The 15509-nt window shown below is 47.2% G+C and overlaps 1 protein-coding gene across 1 annotated transcript; it reads right to left on the bottom strand.

The window, feature by feature from the left end:
- Nucleotides 1-638: 638 nt before the first annotated feature.
- Kctd21 (potassium channel tetramerization domain containing 21) lies at nt 639-15388 on the bottom strand. The gene is made up of 2 exons (XM_036173791.1): nt 15339-15388; nt 639-3627 (listed from the first exon to the last, which is right to left on the bottom strand). The coding sequence occupies exon 2, from the start codon at nt 3598-3600 to the stop codon at nt 2818-2820; it is 783 nt and encodes a 260-aa protein (XP_036029684.1). The 5' UTR covers nt 3601-3627; nt 15339-15388; the 3' UTR covers nt 639-2817.
- Nucleotides 15389-15509: the final 121 nt, after the last annotated feature.

Genomic DNA, 15509 nt, shown 5'->3' with positions numbered 1-15509 from the left:
CTGTGGGATGGTCTGTATGTTAAATGTGTTGCTCTGATTGGTTAATAAATACAACACTGACTGGCCAGTAGCCAGGCAGGAAGTATAGGTGGGACAAGCAGAGAAGAGAATTCTGGGAAGTAGAAGGCTGAGGCAGAAAGACACTGCCAGCGAGCTGCCATGACAAGTGAGATGTAAGGTACTGGTAAGCCACAAGCCGCGTGGCAACTTATAGATTAATAGAAATGGGTTGATTTAAGATATAAGAACAGTTAGCAAGAAGCCTGTCATGGCCATACAGTTTATAAGTAATATAAGTCTCTGTGTGTTTACTTGATTGGGTCTGAGTGGCTGTGGGACTGACAGGTGAGAGAGATTTGTCCTGACCGTGGGCCAGGCAGGACCAGGAAAACTCTAGCTATACTTGTTAGCTAACTGCCCACACAGTGGTCCACCATAAAAAACCCACTGAGAGAGCAGTAGGAATTCCCATCAACTCTTTTAAGGTGCCTGGGGCAGGGGTGATAATCAGTGAGGAGACAATCACAGAAGCTGAGTGTCATGGTCAAGGATCTACCAGTACGCAATGGAGCCAATTCAAACCTGGTCCATCTGATTTAAGACTGGAGATTCCCCCTCTGGAAGCAGACACAAAGTAATTGTCATTTATCATTTATTCTCAGTACATCATTTTGTTTGATCCTCACAACAGTCCTGTGAGGTAGGTAGGGTTATGTATTACTATATGCCCATTTCGCAGATGAAGAAATGGAGGTGGCTCAGTGAGGCAAGTGACTTTTATAGTCACATAGTATGTTAGTGGCTTCACAGGTTCTGTACTTGCTCTAAGTCAAACTATAGAATTAGGAAGCACCAAAAAGATGGAGAAAGCAGTTTTATGGAGAAAAAGGTGGGGCAGCAGTGTTGATTTCTGAGGTGTTTTTTCCCCCTTGACTTATTTGGCTATGATCACAGCTTCTGTTGTTCTGATTGGTTCTCTGAAGAACTTTCCAGAGTGCTACTGGTATGGTGGCTCAAGACAGCCAGAGAGAGACTTCTGGGTCCTGCTGTAGGGAGAGAAAGGCCTTAAGTGCCTCAGGACCACGTTTTGCTTATGCCTATGAAAACTGCTCATTCACAGGGTATAACTGTGGAGGCCCTTTGCTCTGTCCACCCACAGATCTTGTTCCAGGCTTCCCTGGCTGTGTCTGGAGCTCGTCTGCAATGGGGAAGATTCTGGGACTTTAGAAGAAGCTATAGTTAATCCAGGGATGAGTCACAACGTGCAGTTGAGAGGTCCATAAGGTACCTCGCCTGTTGGGGAGTAGTGGTCTGGGGTCTCTTGCCCTTAATGTATCCCAGGGCGGCCCGTAGGTCATTAGGACCAGACATTATGATGGGGAAGGCTGCTTTCTTAAGAGAAGTGTTAGGGCTGGAAATCTGCTCCAGGGGCACTGGGGTAGTACAGAGCACTCCTGTACTCCTTGCCAAAGACTGTTTTCTAAAACCCTAGATCTCCTCAGTCAGCGGTCTTCTTCCAGCCAGACATAAGCAGGCGTGCTGACCATGGCTGGTGGATGGGGAAGGCTGATGAAGTGGGGGCCATGGACAAGGCAAAGCCATATGAGAGAGGGTTGGCTTAGGAGAGAAAGGAGCTAATGCTGCTAAAGACAAATTGTAAAGGGAATCTGAGTTCTGAGTAATGATACCGTCAAAGTGTCTAGTCAAAGCAAGGACACACATCTGAGTGAGAAGGAAGACCTAGCACACAGACCCAGCAGGACAGACTGTGGGTCAGTACTGAAAGGACTTTCTAACAACAAGCATGGCTCAACCTTGGCAAGGGCTGCCCTGAGAATAGTGAGCTTTCTGTCACCGGGAGGGGGTGGGGTATGCAAGGTGGCCTAAGTGATCCCTCGGAGGTACTCAAGGACAGGCACTCATCCCCAAATGTCCTGGGGTGTCCTAGAAGAAGGGGAAGAACTAACAACTACTGGATTATTTTCCAACCCTGAGACTTCATAATATATTGGTTTGAACCGACTGGTTTTGGTGATGCTTCCAATTCATGGGAAAAGGATCATGAAAGCCAAGCGACAGGCCGGGTCATGAAGTGTCTTCCATCATCCTGGCTCCAATACCATCACATCTCTGCAGGGAAAACCACCAACTTCTGAAGCCAAGAATCCTTCAATTCAGCTTCCTCAGAAGGGTCACCCTTTCGTGCTGAAGCCTCGACACTCACTCCTGTAGGCCACGGAACAACTCAACTTTCTCCCTGAGTGGAGTGACAAAGGGTTCTGGGAACATATTGCATTCCAAACCACCCAACCATGGTTGCCTTTGGGCAAAGGTGTCCTGGTACCTGGACCCATCCTCCAGAACAAAGAGCAGTGTGATGGGAGTTGTGTTTGCTGTACATGTTATGTCCTAGGAAACTAAAAGAAGCCTCTTGTTCCCACCCTATCCCTCAGCAGCCAGGGCTCTCTCTGGAGATGGGTAAGTGAGAGGCACTGACTAGGGGTGTGGTGACTACCCATGAGAAAACTGCCCCTCCTTTGTCCCAGCCAGAGCCCCCTCTTGTATGTATCAGCTGACTTTTAACTTGTCATAATAAACTACCCATCGCCAGCTCAAAATGGCAAGAAAAGGTGGTTCTGTTTAGAGGACATGTGGAATCCAGAAGGTGGACTTCATCATGCGGAAACAGGTCCTGCTGTGCAATTAATACAGATTAGTATAGTTCCCTGCCTTGGCCACCGGTGAGACACTTTCCTCAAAGCCTTGGCTGACATGAGCTTCTTGGGGACTCCTTCCCCAGTGTGGCTAGGGTCTTTTTTACCTGTACCGTATTAACCGAATGATCTTGTTGTTCATGAAGTCCAGAGCGTGTGGATGGGAAGAATCGATGCAGAATCCGTCACTCAGAGCGATTTTCAGTACCTCCTCCACAAAGACCTGGAAGCTGTTGATCTGCTTGTTGGCGGGCACCACCCACAGCCTTTTGAGGTTCTGCTTGGTGTACTCTTCCTCTGGAAGGCCTTCCACATTAGCCACCCAGTCAAGAGTCAGGTGGTTGGGGTCCTGCGAGTGGCTAGTGATAGAAGAGAGATTGCCATTGGAACAGTAGAAGAGCTTAGAGCCAAGGAGCTTGAGGAAGAGGCAGGACGTGCTGAAGATGTTGGCGTTGAACACCTCCATGCTGGAAGAAGACAGGCTGTAGATCTGTGGCGCCTCCCGCACAGTGAAGTGGACTGTCTGCACCCGCTGTTTCAGTGTGATGTTGAGCATGGCGTTCTTCTCTGCCTTGGAGAGCTCCACCTCCTTCTCCTGCAGGGCCTCAATCAGGGGCTGGACCTGGTAGAAGTCAGCCTCCCTGCGGAGCAGGCCCATCTCCTGGAAGTCCTCTGGCAGGTCCAGGTGGGACGTCCGCAGGAAGTTGAGGATGTAGCGGAACACTTTGCCATCGCGGTCAATGAAGCAGTTCCCCTGGCTGTCCCTCTTGGTGGGCATCTTCCCACTGAACATGGCGCCCAGCATGGAGTCAGGGAAGCTGGTCAGAGTTGCCAATGAGGTTGTGTAGAGCTTCCCCCCCACATTCAGTGTGATGGGGTCAGACATGGTAGGAGGCCAGGTGCCTGGAAAGTTCTAGATGGGTAAAATGAGAAAGGGTTATTATCCAGCATATCTGTGTAGTCACAGTCCTTAACTCCTAGTTTTAGGTCAAGCTGACATTGAGGGTCAAATGTATTTATGCCTGATGAATGGCTGAGAACTGCTACACATTAGACTCACAAGGGAAGACAAGTGTGCGTGTACACACACACACACACACACACACACACACACACACACACACACACACACCTGTGTCCTAGTGTTCATAGGAATTTTTTGAAAAGTCTTTGGTATCCCCAGCCATAAAATTATCTCCCTTGCTACTTCATAACTGTAATTTTGTTTCTGTTATGAATTGCAATGTAAATATCTGTGTTTTCTGATGGCCTTAGGTGACCCCTGTGAAAGAGTTGCTACTCACAAGTTGAGAAATGCTGTTCTAAGTGGAGGTGAAACATTCTATCCTGTAGGGAAGCTTTTTGTTGTTTTTGTTTTTCAAGATGGAGTTTCTCTGGGCAGCCCTGGCTGTCCTAGAACTCACTCTAAAGACCGGCAGACCTCAAACTCATAGGGATCCACCTGCATCTGCCTCCTGAGTGCTGGGATTAAAGGTATGTGTGGTGGTATTGTGTTCCCCAAAATATTGTGCACGCAATAAACTTATCTGGGGTCAGAGAACAGGATGGCCACAATATCAAACATAGAGGATAGGCAGTGGTAGCACACGCCTTTAATTGTAGCATTCTAGAGGCAGAGATTTACCTGAATCTCTGTGTGTTCAAGGATACATCCAAGCATGGTGACTCATGCCTTTAATCCCAGGGAGTGATGGCAAAATAGAAAGAAATATAAGTCGTGAAGACCAGAAACTTCTTAACCAGAAGCATTTGGCTGGTTAAGCTTCTAGGCTTTGACGAGCAGCAGTTCAGCTGAGATTCATTTGGATAAGGACTCAGGAGCTTGCAGTCTGAGGAAACAAGACCAGCTGAGGATCTGGCGAGGAAGCTGTGGCTTGTTCAATCTCTCTGATCTTCCAGCATTCACCCCAATAACTAAGATTTGATCTGATTTTTATTAATAAGACCTTCTAAGATTCCTGCTACAGGTATGCATCACCACCGGCCCCAAAGGTAAATAATTCAAAAACTCCAGGAAGTCCCTGAAACTGACTAGGTTCACTAGGCCTCTCCCTCCTCAAGTATATATGAACTATGTGGACTGCATCACTACCCATTAGCAGTATGGAATTAAAATCACAAATACCATGGTAAGTCTACGAAAATAAAACTGCTCATGAAAAACAATTGGCAATTCCAAATGTTGGTGAGCACACAGCAGTGGAGAGGGGTAACACTCTGCTAAAAAGAAGGCGGGAATGATTCTACGGTTCTCATGTGACCAAGTAGTTCCACCCCTGGAGAGAGGAAGCTGTGTGCCATGGAGTCCTGTACATTAATGTCTAGTGCAGCTTTGTTCATGATGGCTCAAATCCAGAAACTACCCAAATATAGACAAATTATGCTACAGTCATATAATGGACTGTGACTCAGAAATACACATTACATATAACTCTTACACACACGTTTGCCATGTAGACGAATATAGATGAAAAGAATTACCACAAGTGAAAGAAGCCGGCCTTAGAAATGTGCATGATTCTATTTGTATAATATTCTGAGAAGGAGAACCAGGGGCAGAGATCTGCTGGTGGCCAGGCCGGGGAGAAGGCTATGAAGAGGCACAAGCAATTATTTTGGAGCGACGGAAATTCTGCATATCTTGATGTCATGGTGGTCAAAACTTCAATAATTATAACTTAAGAAGAATGTGTTTCATTGTGTATAAATTATCTCTATAAACCGGAACAGAGAATGGTATTGCATATTAATGAATCATGAAATCAATACAGTTAGTGGGCTATGACCAGTTACATGTATTGCTATGAGATTTCTGTTTCAGTTATGTGTGTGCACTTGATCATAAAATGATTCCCCAAAGTGAGCCACTGGCATGCTGGGTGCTTTAAATTAAGACCAGAATTATGGTAGGGTAGATAAAAGAAAAAGCTCCATTCTTTGAAGGTGAGAACTGAATCTGTGAAATAAACTGTCAGTAGAGCAGTTCATAGGAGGAAAAACATGTAAATGCACAGTACCACAAACAGACCCCAAAGAAGGGCTACATTACTGAACTCTACATAGTACCCCGAGTAACAGACAAGAATAGGGGCTGAGGGCTTGCCACACAAGTTGTGTGTTGGGGAACATGTTAGATGGTAAATAACGATTATCTCGGGTAATAAAAGCTGTCTAAAGCTATCCCCAGAAGAATGGGTGACAACCTGTGATAAATTTGTTTGGGCACTGGGTATGGTATTTCATCGTCTATTCCGTGATTCAGTTCATCTTTCAGGTTGAGGAGCCAACAGCTAGGGGCTATTCAAGGCTATTCTCAGTCTTTGGTCATGTAAGGAATCTTCAGAGAAAGCCCCTTCCTGCACCTGGAAGAAGAGCTGAGAGCCAGGAGGGCAGGGGGTCACAAGGCTTTGGTTTTAATTCAAAGCACTCAGCATGCCATGTCACACTTTGGGGAATCATTTTCTGAGGCCCCTAGCCCTTTGAGAATGACAGGACTCATGTCTGCATAGTCACTTTTTAGCACACAGTAGGTCCAGGTGGACTGATACAGTCAGAACTATGCATCTTGGTCCTGTCTCTCAGTCTAGGCCAGAGTTCTGAAATGCTCATTATTTCCTTTTGGTGTATTACTGATCTTGCCCCCACTCCTAAAATACACATGAAAGGGGCATCTTCCATTAATCTTAACAAGCCCTGCAACCACAGTGTGTTTATGTCAACAGTTGATGGCTGGGCAGCCCTTAAGGATAGCGGCTGGTTGCCAGAAAAACCAGCTACCAGAGGGTTGAACTTTCACCCTTCACCTTCCAGCAGGGACTGGAGAGTGACAATCACCAAGGCTAAATGATTTAATCAACATGTTCACATATTGAGGCCTCCACAAACACCCATCAACAGGATTCTGAGTTGGTGAACCCAAGGAGATTCCAGGTGAACGGGGCGCCTGGAGGGAACGAAGCTGCCGGCCTTTTCTCCATAGCCGGCCACATGCACTTCTTCCTCTGGACTCTTCTCAATTCTCCTTCTACAGTAAGCTAAGCATCTACTAAGCAGACTGTCTTCATGAGTTTTGCAGGCCATTCTTAAAAACAGAGTGAGTTCCAGGATGACAGCCAGGGCTACACAGAAAAACCCTGTCTTGAAAAACCAACGCATAGATAGATAGACAGACAGACAAATGTTGCCTTGGTCATGGTTCCTCTTCACAGTAGTAGAACTGTGACTAAGATGGAGGTAGGGATGTCACTCAGTGGTAGAGTACTTGCCTGGCATGTGAGGCCCTGGGTTCACAAAGTGCTGCTTATGGGCTGAGTTGTACAGCTCAGGAGCATCTTCCACATACATGCAGCCCTGGTTCCCATGCCTAACACTACAGATAGACAAAACTGGTAAGGAGAGCCATAAGCAATGGAAGGCGTTAGTAGCCTCAAAAAGTCTGAAACCTCTTGAAGCATCTTGTTCAAATACTGCTCTGCAACCTGCTTGGCACCAGTGGCTGGCACCTGCTGTTGGTTCTCCCTTAACACTTGTAGCTCTTTACTCATTTAAATTAACTGCTTTCATTTTTGGTGGTGGGGATCAATGTTGGATACCATGCACGTTAGGCATGCATCCTATCACTGAACTACATCCCCAGCATTCATATATGTGTGTGTGTGTGTGTGTGTGTGTGTGTGTATATATATCCATATATACACATATATTTATTTTCTGTTTTGTTTTGTTTTTTGTTTTATTTGTTTATTCAAGACAGGGTTTCTCTGTGTAGCCCTCGTTGTCTTGGAACTCACTCTGTAGACCAGGCTGGCCTTGAACTCACAGAGATCCTCCTCCCTTCCAAGTGCTGGGATTAAAGGCAAGTGCCACCACTGCCTGGATTATATATTTATTTTAGTATTGTGGGAGATAAAACCCATGACTGTGGGAATGTGAGACAGTCTCAACTACTGTGCTATATCCTACTTTAATAATGATATATAGCAGAAAGAATGGGTCTGTTGTGCTAAATGCTTTCCTCCATGCCTTTACAAGTACACCTTGAGGTGGTCCAGGACACACCACCCTCAGATACGACCACATGAGGCCAGAATTCGCCACGTCCCCTTTGGTATATTGATTGTTTAGTTATTTTGAGAAAGTGCAGACATAGGAGCAGCTCTGGACAGATGCACTTGGAGAAAGAGAACTTGCAATCACAAAGGAAAGGCATTAGGAAGAGAGCTACTTGGAGACGGCCATTGTCACCTGAGACTTTCATCTGTATAAGAAGATAACCCATATTCACTACACATTTCCTCTCCCACTCTCCCACAATTCCCCACCACTGTCAGAAGCTCAAGCTCCTCTTCCTTCCTCTAGCTCAGGATGCTGTATAAACTTAACCACAAATTCTCCGAGCTCATATCTGTGGACTACCAAATGTGTACACACTAACCAAAATGGGCTTTCTCCTGTTCGTCTACTTTAGCTCTCCTAGGCATCAAGTGCCCATTTTTCTTTCCTCCTGTTGCCCTCTCCAGTTTGTAGATGAGGGAAATGGATGCCCAGAGAGGGCAAGAGATGCTCAAGGTCATAGGTCCTGTCAGTGGAGAAGCTGAGGTCTGAATCCAATGCTGAATCTTACACCTCTGCTCATTTCCTCTGTCACGGGACCCCAGCGTGCAAGGAAAACAAGAGGTGCCCACATCATCATGCTCTGTGCACACCAGCTCGGAGCTCTGCCCACTCACCCCTGAGGACAGGGAAACAAAACCCAGGATGACAAACAGCTCCTGCACAGTGCAGATCCACTGAACAATCAAAACCTCTCCACAGCAACCCAGGACTGAAAAAGAAACATGCAAAAACCCAGGTCTTTAAAGGCCAGATTCACAAGGTAAATGAGGATGCAAACTGAACCAGGAAATACAAGTTCCAAGCCACAGCCCCTGTGTGTGAATGAACAGTTCTCTCATGAAGGTATCCCCGGCCACTTAAAACACAGGAAAAACAAACAAACAAACAAACACCCCCAAAACAACCAGCCTCTCTCCCTCTCTGGGTAAACCACAGGCACCAAACCAGGAGATGGTAGCTCCGTGATCCACTTGACAGGGCAGTGGGGCCAGGGTGTCCCACCTGGCTCTGTGGGAAGGGGCAATTTTAGTCCAAGGCCTGAAATCACCATCTGCAACCTTTAATTAAGACCCCTGAAATAGAAATCTTTGAGATCTTCCATAAGAGCTGTGGCCTGCAATCCTCAGTTCTTGCAAGCTCCAGGAGGGTAGATGTGTTAAACAGAGAGGCCTCTTTAAGATCCAAAACACTACATCAAGGGAAAGCATTACCTCCACTTTACAAAGGGGTAAACTGAGGCTCAGATTAGACAACTTGCCCAAAGCAGTGGCAGGCTGTGTGTTGAGGTTACTTTGTCAGCAGGGTGTGCATGCTGCAGCCTTTGGGAGTGAAGGCCTTTGCCTTATCTACCACCTCAACTTGATTCTGATCCATATGCCAGGGGCCAGAGAATGACTATTTCCTGAGTGAACTATGACATGCTCAGAGCCATGTGAGGCATTTTTCTGAAGATTATTTCATTAAAGTGGCACAGTGGCAGTATGATTATCATCCTGGCTCTAGAATTATAAAAGCAAAGCCCTGAATAGGGAAGACAGCTACTTAAGACCACATACTGAGGGAAAGCTGGGCCAGCTCTCCAAATGAGGACCTGTGAGCCTGTGCCCTGCCCAATACCAGAAGCCACAGCATTTCAGTAAGGACCAGAGACAGAATTTGTACAAGGCTTGTGATGCTTCTGAGAGGAAAAACAGAAGATACTGACTGGTGCTAGAGATCAAACCAGGACCCTGTCAGTGGTGGGCAAGTGCTGTATCACTGAGATGCTGAGCCCCAAACAAAAGAAATTACGGTTGTCCTAAAGAATAATAATGGCTAGAGATGTGGGACCTTATGCACTGTCAGTGAGGACCAACTGTTGTAACAACTATAAAACCTACTAAGTAATCCCTCTCCCCTCTCTGCTTCATTTACTCAGAGAGCCTAGAAATGATCTATGAGCACACCTGCATGGGTCCTTTTAGATAGCTCCTTCAAGAAAAACAAGGGCTTCTGGAGAAATGGATGGTTCCCGGATTTTCTAAGAGAAAGTTCCAGTTAACAAAGAACAAAGACTAGTCAGTCCATGTCAGAAGAATACAGGGGCTGGCCTCAAGGACAAGGTTAGGATAATTTGAGTATCAAAATCAGAACAATAACAGATTTTAGCACACTGGATTTTTAATGGGTTCATAATAGTACTGCAGAAAGAGAAAAAGGGGTGAGGAGAGGCCAGGGAGTGAGAAAGAAGATGTTTTTCTAAAGGAAGGAACAGCAGCTGGGTGGATGGGCCTGGCGCTTAGTTTCTCTTCCTGTTGCCGTGATAAAATGTCCTGACCCAAAGAACCAACGGAGGAGCTTATTCCAGATCATGGTTCAAGGTGCAGCCCGGCAGGTGGGGAGTGAAGGGCAGTAGGGGCTTGCTGCACAACACGCGGTCACTCTGCATCCACAGTCAAGAAACACAGGGCCACCAACACCTGTCGCTGCTCATCATCTTCTTCATTTGTACAGTAAGGGAACCCACCCTCATTAAGATTTTTTTTTTTTGGTTTTTCGAGACAGGGTTCCCCTGTGTAGCTTTGCGCCTTTCCTGGAACTCAGTTGGTAGCCCAGGCTGGCCTCGAACTCACAGAGATCCGCCTGGCTCTGCCTCCCGAATGCTGGGATTAAAGGCATGCACCACCGCCACCCGGCTTAAGATGGGTTTTGTGGCTGGATATAGTGGCACTTGGGAGGCAGAGGCAGGCAGATCTCTGAGTTCCAGGCCAGCCTGGTCTACAGAGTGAGTTCCAGGGCAGCCAGGGCTGCAGAGTGAGACCCTATCTTGAAAAAAACTAAAAGATGGGTCTTGTGGTGGTTCAACAGACTCAGGTGCTTGAATGTGTGGTCTCCAGTTGGTGGTGGTGTTTGGGTAGGTTTAGGAGGTGTGGCCTTGCTGGAGGAAGTATGTCACGGGGGTGGGGGGTTGGGGGGTTGGGGGGGTGGGGGTGTGCTCTGAGGCTTTAAGAGCCATGTATCATTCTCAGTCTGCTCTCTCTTCCTCCTTGCAGTTTAAGATGTGAGCTCTCAGCTACTCCTAATGCCAAGATGGACTCATCCCTCTGGATAAGCTCAAATTCTTCCTTAGATTGCCTTGGTCACAATTAAAATAATCAAGGTAATCTCCCATTGTTAACATTCAGACCTGCCCCTTGGGGGCCTGGCCAATATGCAGGCAATACCTTGGCCTACTCAGGATCCTGACAATGTCATGTGCTCATTGCTATGGGGTCTCTCTGTGCATGTGTGACTTCCCCTCATAAAGGGGGGGGCATTCCCTTTCTCTCTCTATCCCTATGAGGTCACATCTGCACTTCCTCTCTTCTTCCTTTCCCGTCTCTTTTTCTCTTCTTCCTCTTCTCTCCTCAGCTCCCTTCTCTCCCTCCCCCACCAACAAAACTCTCCACGTGAATGTGGTCAGTATGGTGTGTCTCTCTCTCTGCAGCTCCCATCTGCGGTGACTGCCATGCGCCATTTTTAAAACACAATATGGCATGCCCAGAAGCACACCTCCCAGGTGATTCTAGATTCTGTCAAGTGGACAATTACCACTATCACAGTGGTACAGGCCTGTTTTCCCAGTACTTGGGAGGGAGAAGGAGGAAGAGCAGGAGTTCAAGGCCTGCCTGGTCTACAGGAGACCCTGTTTCAACCTACTCTTCCACCCAAAATGAACACTAACTAATATAGAAGGAATGGTAGAATTAGAAAAATACTATTTTGCAACCTTCAATGTTACAATTTGGGCAAAGATCATCAATGGATGTGACCTGGAAGGAACACATCGTCTAAAGCAGTAGGTCTCAACTATCCTAATACTATGACCCTTTAATATAGTTCCTCATTTGTGGTGACCCCCCCAACCATAAAATTATTTTCATTGCTACTTCATAACTGTAATTTTGCTACTGTTATGAACTGTAATGTAAATATGTGTTTTCCAATAGTCTTAGGTGACCCCATGAAAGGGTCCTTCGACCCACAGTTGAGAACCACTGGTCTAGGGAATTGTTACAGACATTTTCCCTGTTATCATGGAGACATCATGCTGTCATATTAACTACTAACCAAATGCTTCATGGAGGCCCCTGATGTCTGCCTTCTAGAGTGATGGAATCAGAAGTACACATTACCAAAAAGCCAGAAAAAAAAATAGCCAGGATCTAATCATTAATAGACTAATCAAATATACATAAAAGGTAAGACAGCTCTTTTCAGGTTACATAATTTGCTCAAAGAGATGCAGCTAAAGATTTTCGGCGAAAACCAATCTGGAAAAATTTTAATATCGAGTGCTAATTTGGTAACTATTATGTAGGAGAATACCACTATTAGGATATGGAGATTATTTATATATTTAGGAAAACTTTTTTTTTTTTCTAGACAAGGTCTAGAAAAGAACCCAGGCTGGCCTAAAAGCAATCTTCCTGCTCAGTGTCCCAAATGCTGGGGTCACAGGCATGTGCCCCCATGCCCGGCTACGACAGTCACATTCTCCTCCTCCTCCTCCTCCTCCTCCTCTCACTCTTTCCATGTCTCTCTCCTTTTGTGTGACAGGTTTACCTGATGCTGCCCTGCCCTAGCTGGTCTGGAGCTTGCAGGTTCAAGTGATGCTCGTGCTCAGTCTCCTGGGTAGCTTGGACTATAGGGACAAACTACCAAGCCTGGCTTGTAAGTTAAAGTAGCTGGGAGATATGTGTACATGTCCATGTGAAGACAGATGTGGCCAAGCATGAACAGGTGAATACATGCTGGGCCTGGAATTTATTATAGGCTTGGCATTTGGAGGCTAAGATAGGCCCCCAGGTCTAGAGTTGGGGAAGTTTTTGAGTGGGAGGTCCTTCTAGATGGACCTGTGGGAGAAGTCCCATGGGAACAGCCTGCCTATCTTCCATGCTGGGATCCAGGCTTTGAGATATGGCTGCCTGGGCCTTGTCTCTGCCTCTTCCTCCTGGGCCTAGAATCTGCTGCTGTTAGGTGGCAGGGAGGAAACTCCGGCTGGTTCATATCCAGAGCTACTTCTACAGCCAAGGTGTGTTGAGCATAGGTGGAAAGAACCAGTGGGGCTTTCTGGGGTACGTATATGACTTTGGTCAGTGTTTGCTGCAGGCTCTGCCCTATACTAGCTGTATAGCCTGTGGCCAATTCCCAGGGAAGATGATGGTGGTCATGAAAACCATTAATAGTAATAATAAGGCTTACAGCTGACTCAGCAGTTCCAACTGGGCTATTCCGCATGCTAATCTCTACCAATCTCATAGCTGAAGCAGGCACATTCTCTCGCTGTCTTTTTTCTTCAAGACAGAGTTTCTCTCTGTAGCCCTAGCTGTCCTGGAACTCACCTCTGTGTAGCCCCACCTGCCTCTGCCTCCTGAATGCTGTGAATAAAGGTGTGAGCCACCATTGCCTGGGGAAATAGATACTCTTATAGCTCTGCTTTATAGACCAGCCATGGCAGGCCACTTCCTTCCTCTGCAACTTGCCAGGAATTTAGCTGCCAGGCCTCCCATATGGGATTCCTAGCTTCCTCTTCTGTGACTCCTCGAATTTTATGCTCATTCATTGGCACACCTAACCTAAGATAGGTGCCTGTTCTCACTTTTGGGGCTGGGAAACCCCTCTCTATCCCCAGAAACAGGCTGGGCAGGGGGCACGAAAGACTTTTTTTTTTTTTTTTTTGAGCTGAGGACCGAACCCAGGGCCTTGTGCTTGCTAGGCAAGTGCTCTACCACTGAGCTAAATCCCCAACCCAACATTTTTTTTTTTTTTTTTTAAACCTTATTTAGTCTGAACCATTTCCACTTTCCCTGACAGATTTATTTTCCAATAGGAATATTTATTTCCCTGTCTTGGAGATTTATTTTATTTCATTTTGAAATACTTTAATTTTCAATTAGGAATCAAAGTCCTAAGACAAGGTCTCACTGACTGCAGGGCTGTAAAAGCAAAAGAGGTTTCCATTGTGTAGGGGAGTGAAATTTCCAAATGAGTAATGCCTTCCAATCAACTAGCAGCTTCCCCACCTAACCCAGTTAGGATCACCAGGATAAGGACTTTGGCTCGGAGCCCTGTGGACTTCACCTTCACCCCTTCATCCCCAACAGGTGTATTTTTTAAAAATTTTTATTTACTTATTTTATTTATTATCAGCTTGATACAGTATAAATTCTTATCCCCATAGGGAAATGTTTCACTGAGGCTTGCCCAATAATTGAGTAAATCCAAAACTTATTAGAAGCCACAGTCATCCTAGGGTCCCCCTGCTATATAGCCTCCCTGGTTCTGTGGGTTGCAGTCCCATCAGCTGTATCTTTAGTCCTCTTGCCCTGTCCTACCTCTAAGAGGCCTACAGGCTGCTCTACAGGACCAGCTTAGCAAGAGAGTAAATGTATTTTCTAGACTCAGTTCACACACTGGACCCTGGAATTTGTGACCAATGGGCCAGAGGGGTAAAGTGGGCTGGAAGAAGAAACCACCCAGCCAGAAGCAATCTCCCTGCTTGCACAGAAATACTTTGTCAAAGATGGTGCAGACTCCCAACAACCACCCTTCATCCTCAGGCAGAACTTTCCTTTGCCATCTTGGCTAACTCTCCTGGTTAGTCCAGTAACCAATTCCTTTCAAGCATTCTCTTCCTGTGTTCTCCCCATGAATCCCATCAGTGGTAATGATAAACAAAGGGCTTTCAAATCCCTCTAGCCTGAAGACATCATAGGGAGGTTGCCTTAGAGCTTGGCAATTAGAGGAGCAGAGGGAACCGGTCCTGAAGCACAACTTTGGGAGGGTAGGGAGGGTATCAGAATATTTACTGCTTCTCTACACTACCCCGGACCAAACCCCTGTTTCCCTGGCCTGCAGAGAAAAAGGCGGGGTCTTTGAAGGCATTTGTGGCAAGTTACTTATCACCTCGTGTTCCTCAGTTGGAAACAAATATGGTGAGGCCTTTGCAGGATGCAAGAGGAGAACGAGTTTTGTGTGTGACACACTGAGCTCCAAGGATGGGCTCTTTATTTCTATTCACATGGAAAGAACGGTCCTGTGTCCATCCATAGGCCCTGGCCCATTGCTCAACTACACGCCCTGGGTTTGCCAGAGCTGGGAGAGGTGCCTGTCATCCCTGTGGTTCGCCCTGCGCCCTTCCACCTAACCCAGCACCCATTCCTCACGACCCTTCGGATCAGACAAGATGCCCCTTCTCATCTAGAGACCCCGCCCCTCTTCCCATCCACCAAAGGCTCCTCCCACAGCGCACCCCTCCCCAGCCCCGCCTCTCTGGTAGCTCTGTCCACCCCCCCACCCTCGAAACGCGCCCCTCCCCCGCGGCCAAGGGCGGGGCTACCCCACTTCACTGATGAGAACAGCGAGGCTGCGACAGATGACATTTCACGGCAGGACAGGTGCCCCGAGGGCCCCATTATGCATCTGCTGGGTCCCGAGCTCCCCCTCACCCCGGCGCACCGCACCCACCTCCAGCCCTCGCTCCGCAGCCTCCCCTCCAGCCAGCGCAGCTTCGCTAGGGGGCGGGCCGGGCGGGGGCAGGGGCGGGGCGTCCCGGGCCGCGCGCTGGCCGCCGGGACTTGTAGTTCCCTCGTTGAGCCTCGCCGCGCCGGGCGCCCCGCCCGGACTCCATCTCCCAGG

The sequence above is a fragment of the Onychomys torridus genome, chromosome 1, assembly GCF_903995425.1.
Source record: "Onychomys torridus chromosome 1, mOncTor1.1, whole genome shotgun sequence".
In the NCBI taxonomy this organism is placed as follows: Eukaryota; Metazoa; Chordata; class Mammalia; order Rodentia; family Cricetidae; genus Onychomys; species Onychomys torridus.
The sequence above is the reverse complement of the archived record's forward strand: the minus strand, read 5'-3'. Positions and strand labels throughout refer to the sequence as shown.

What these genes read in the sequence shown, in the direction of transcription:
- Kctd21 (XM_036173791.1), bottom strand. Translation starts at nt 3,600, where the DNA reads ATGTCTGACCCCATCACACTGAATGTGGGGGGGAAGCTCTACACAACC.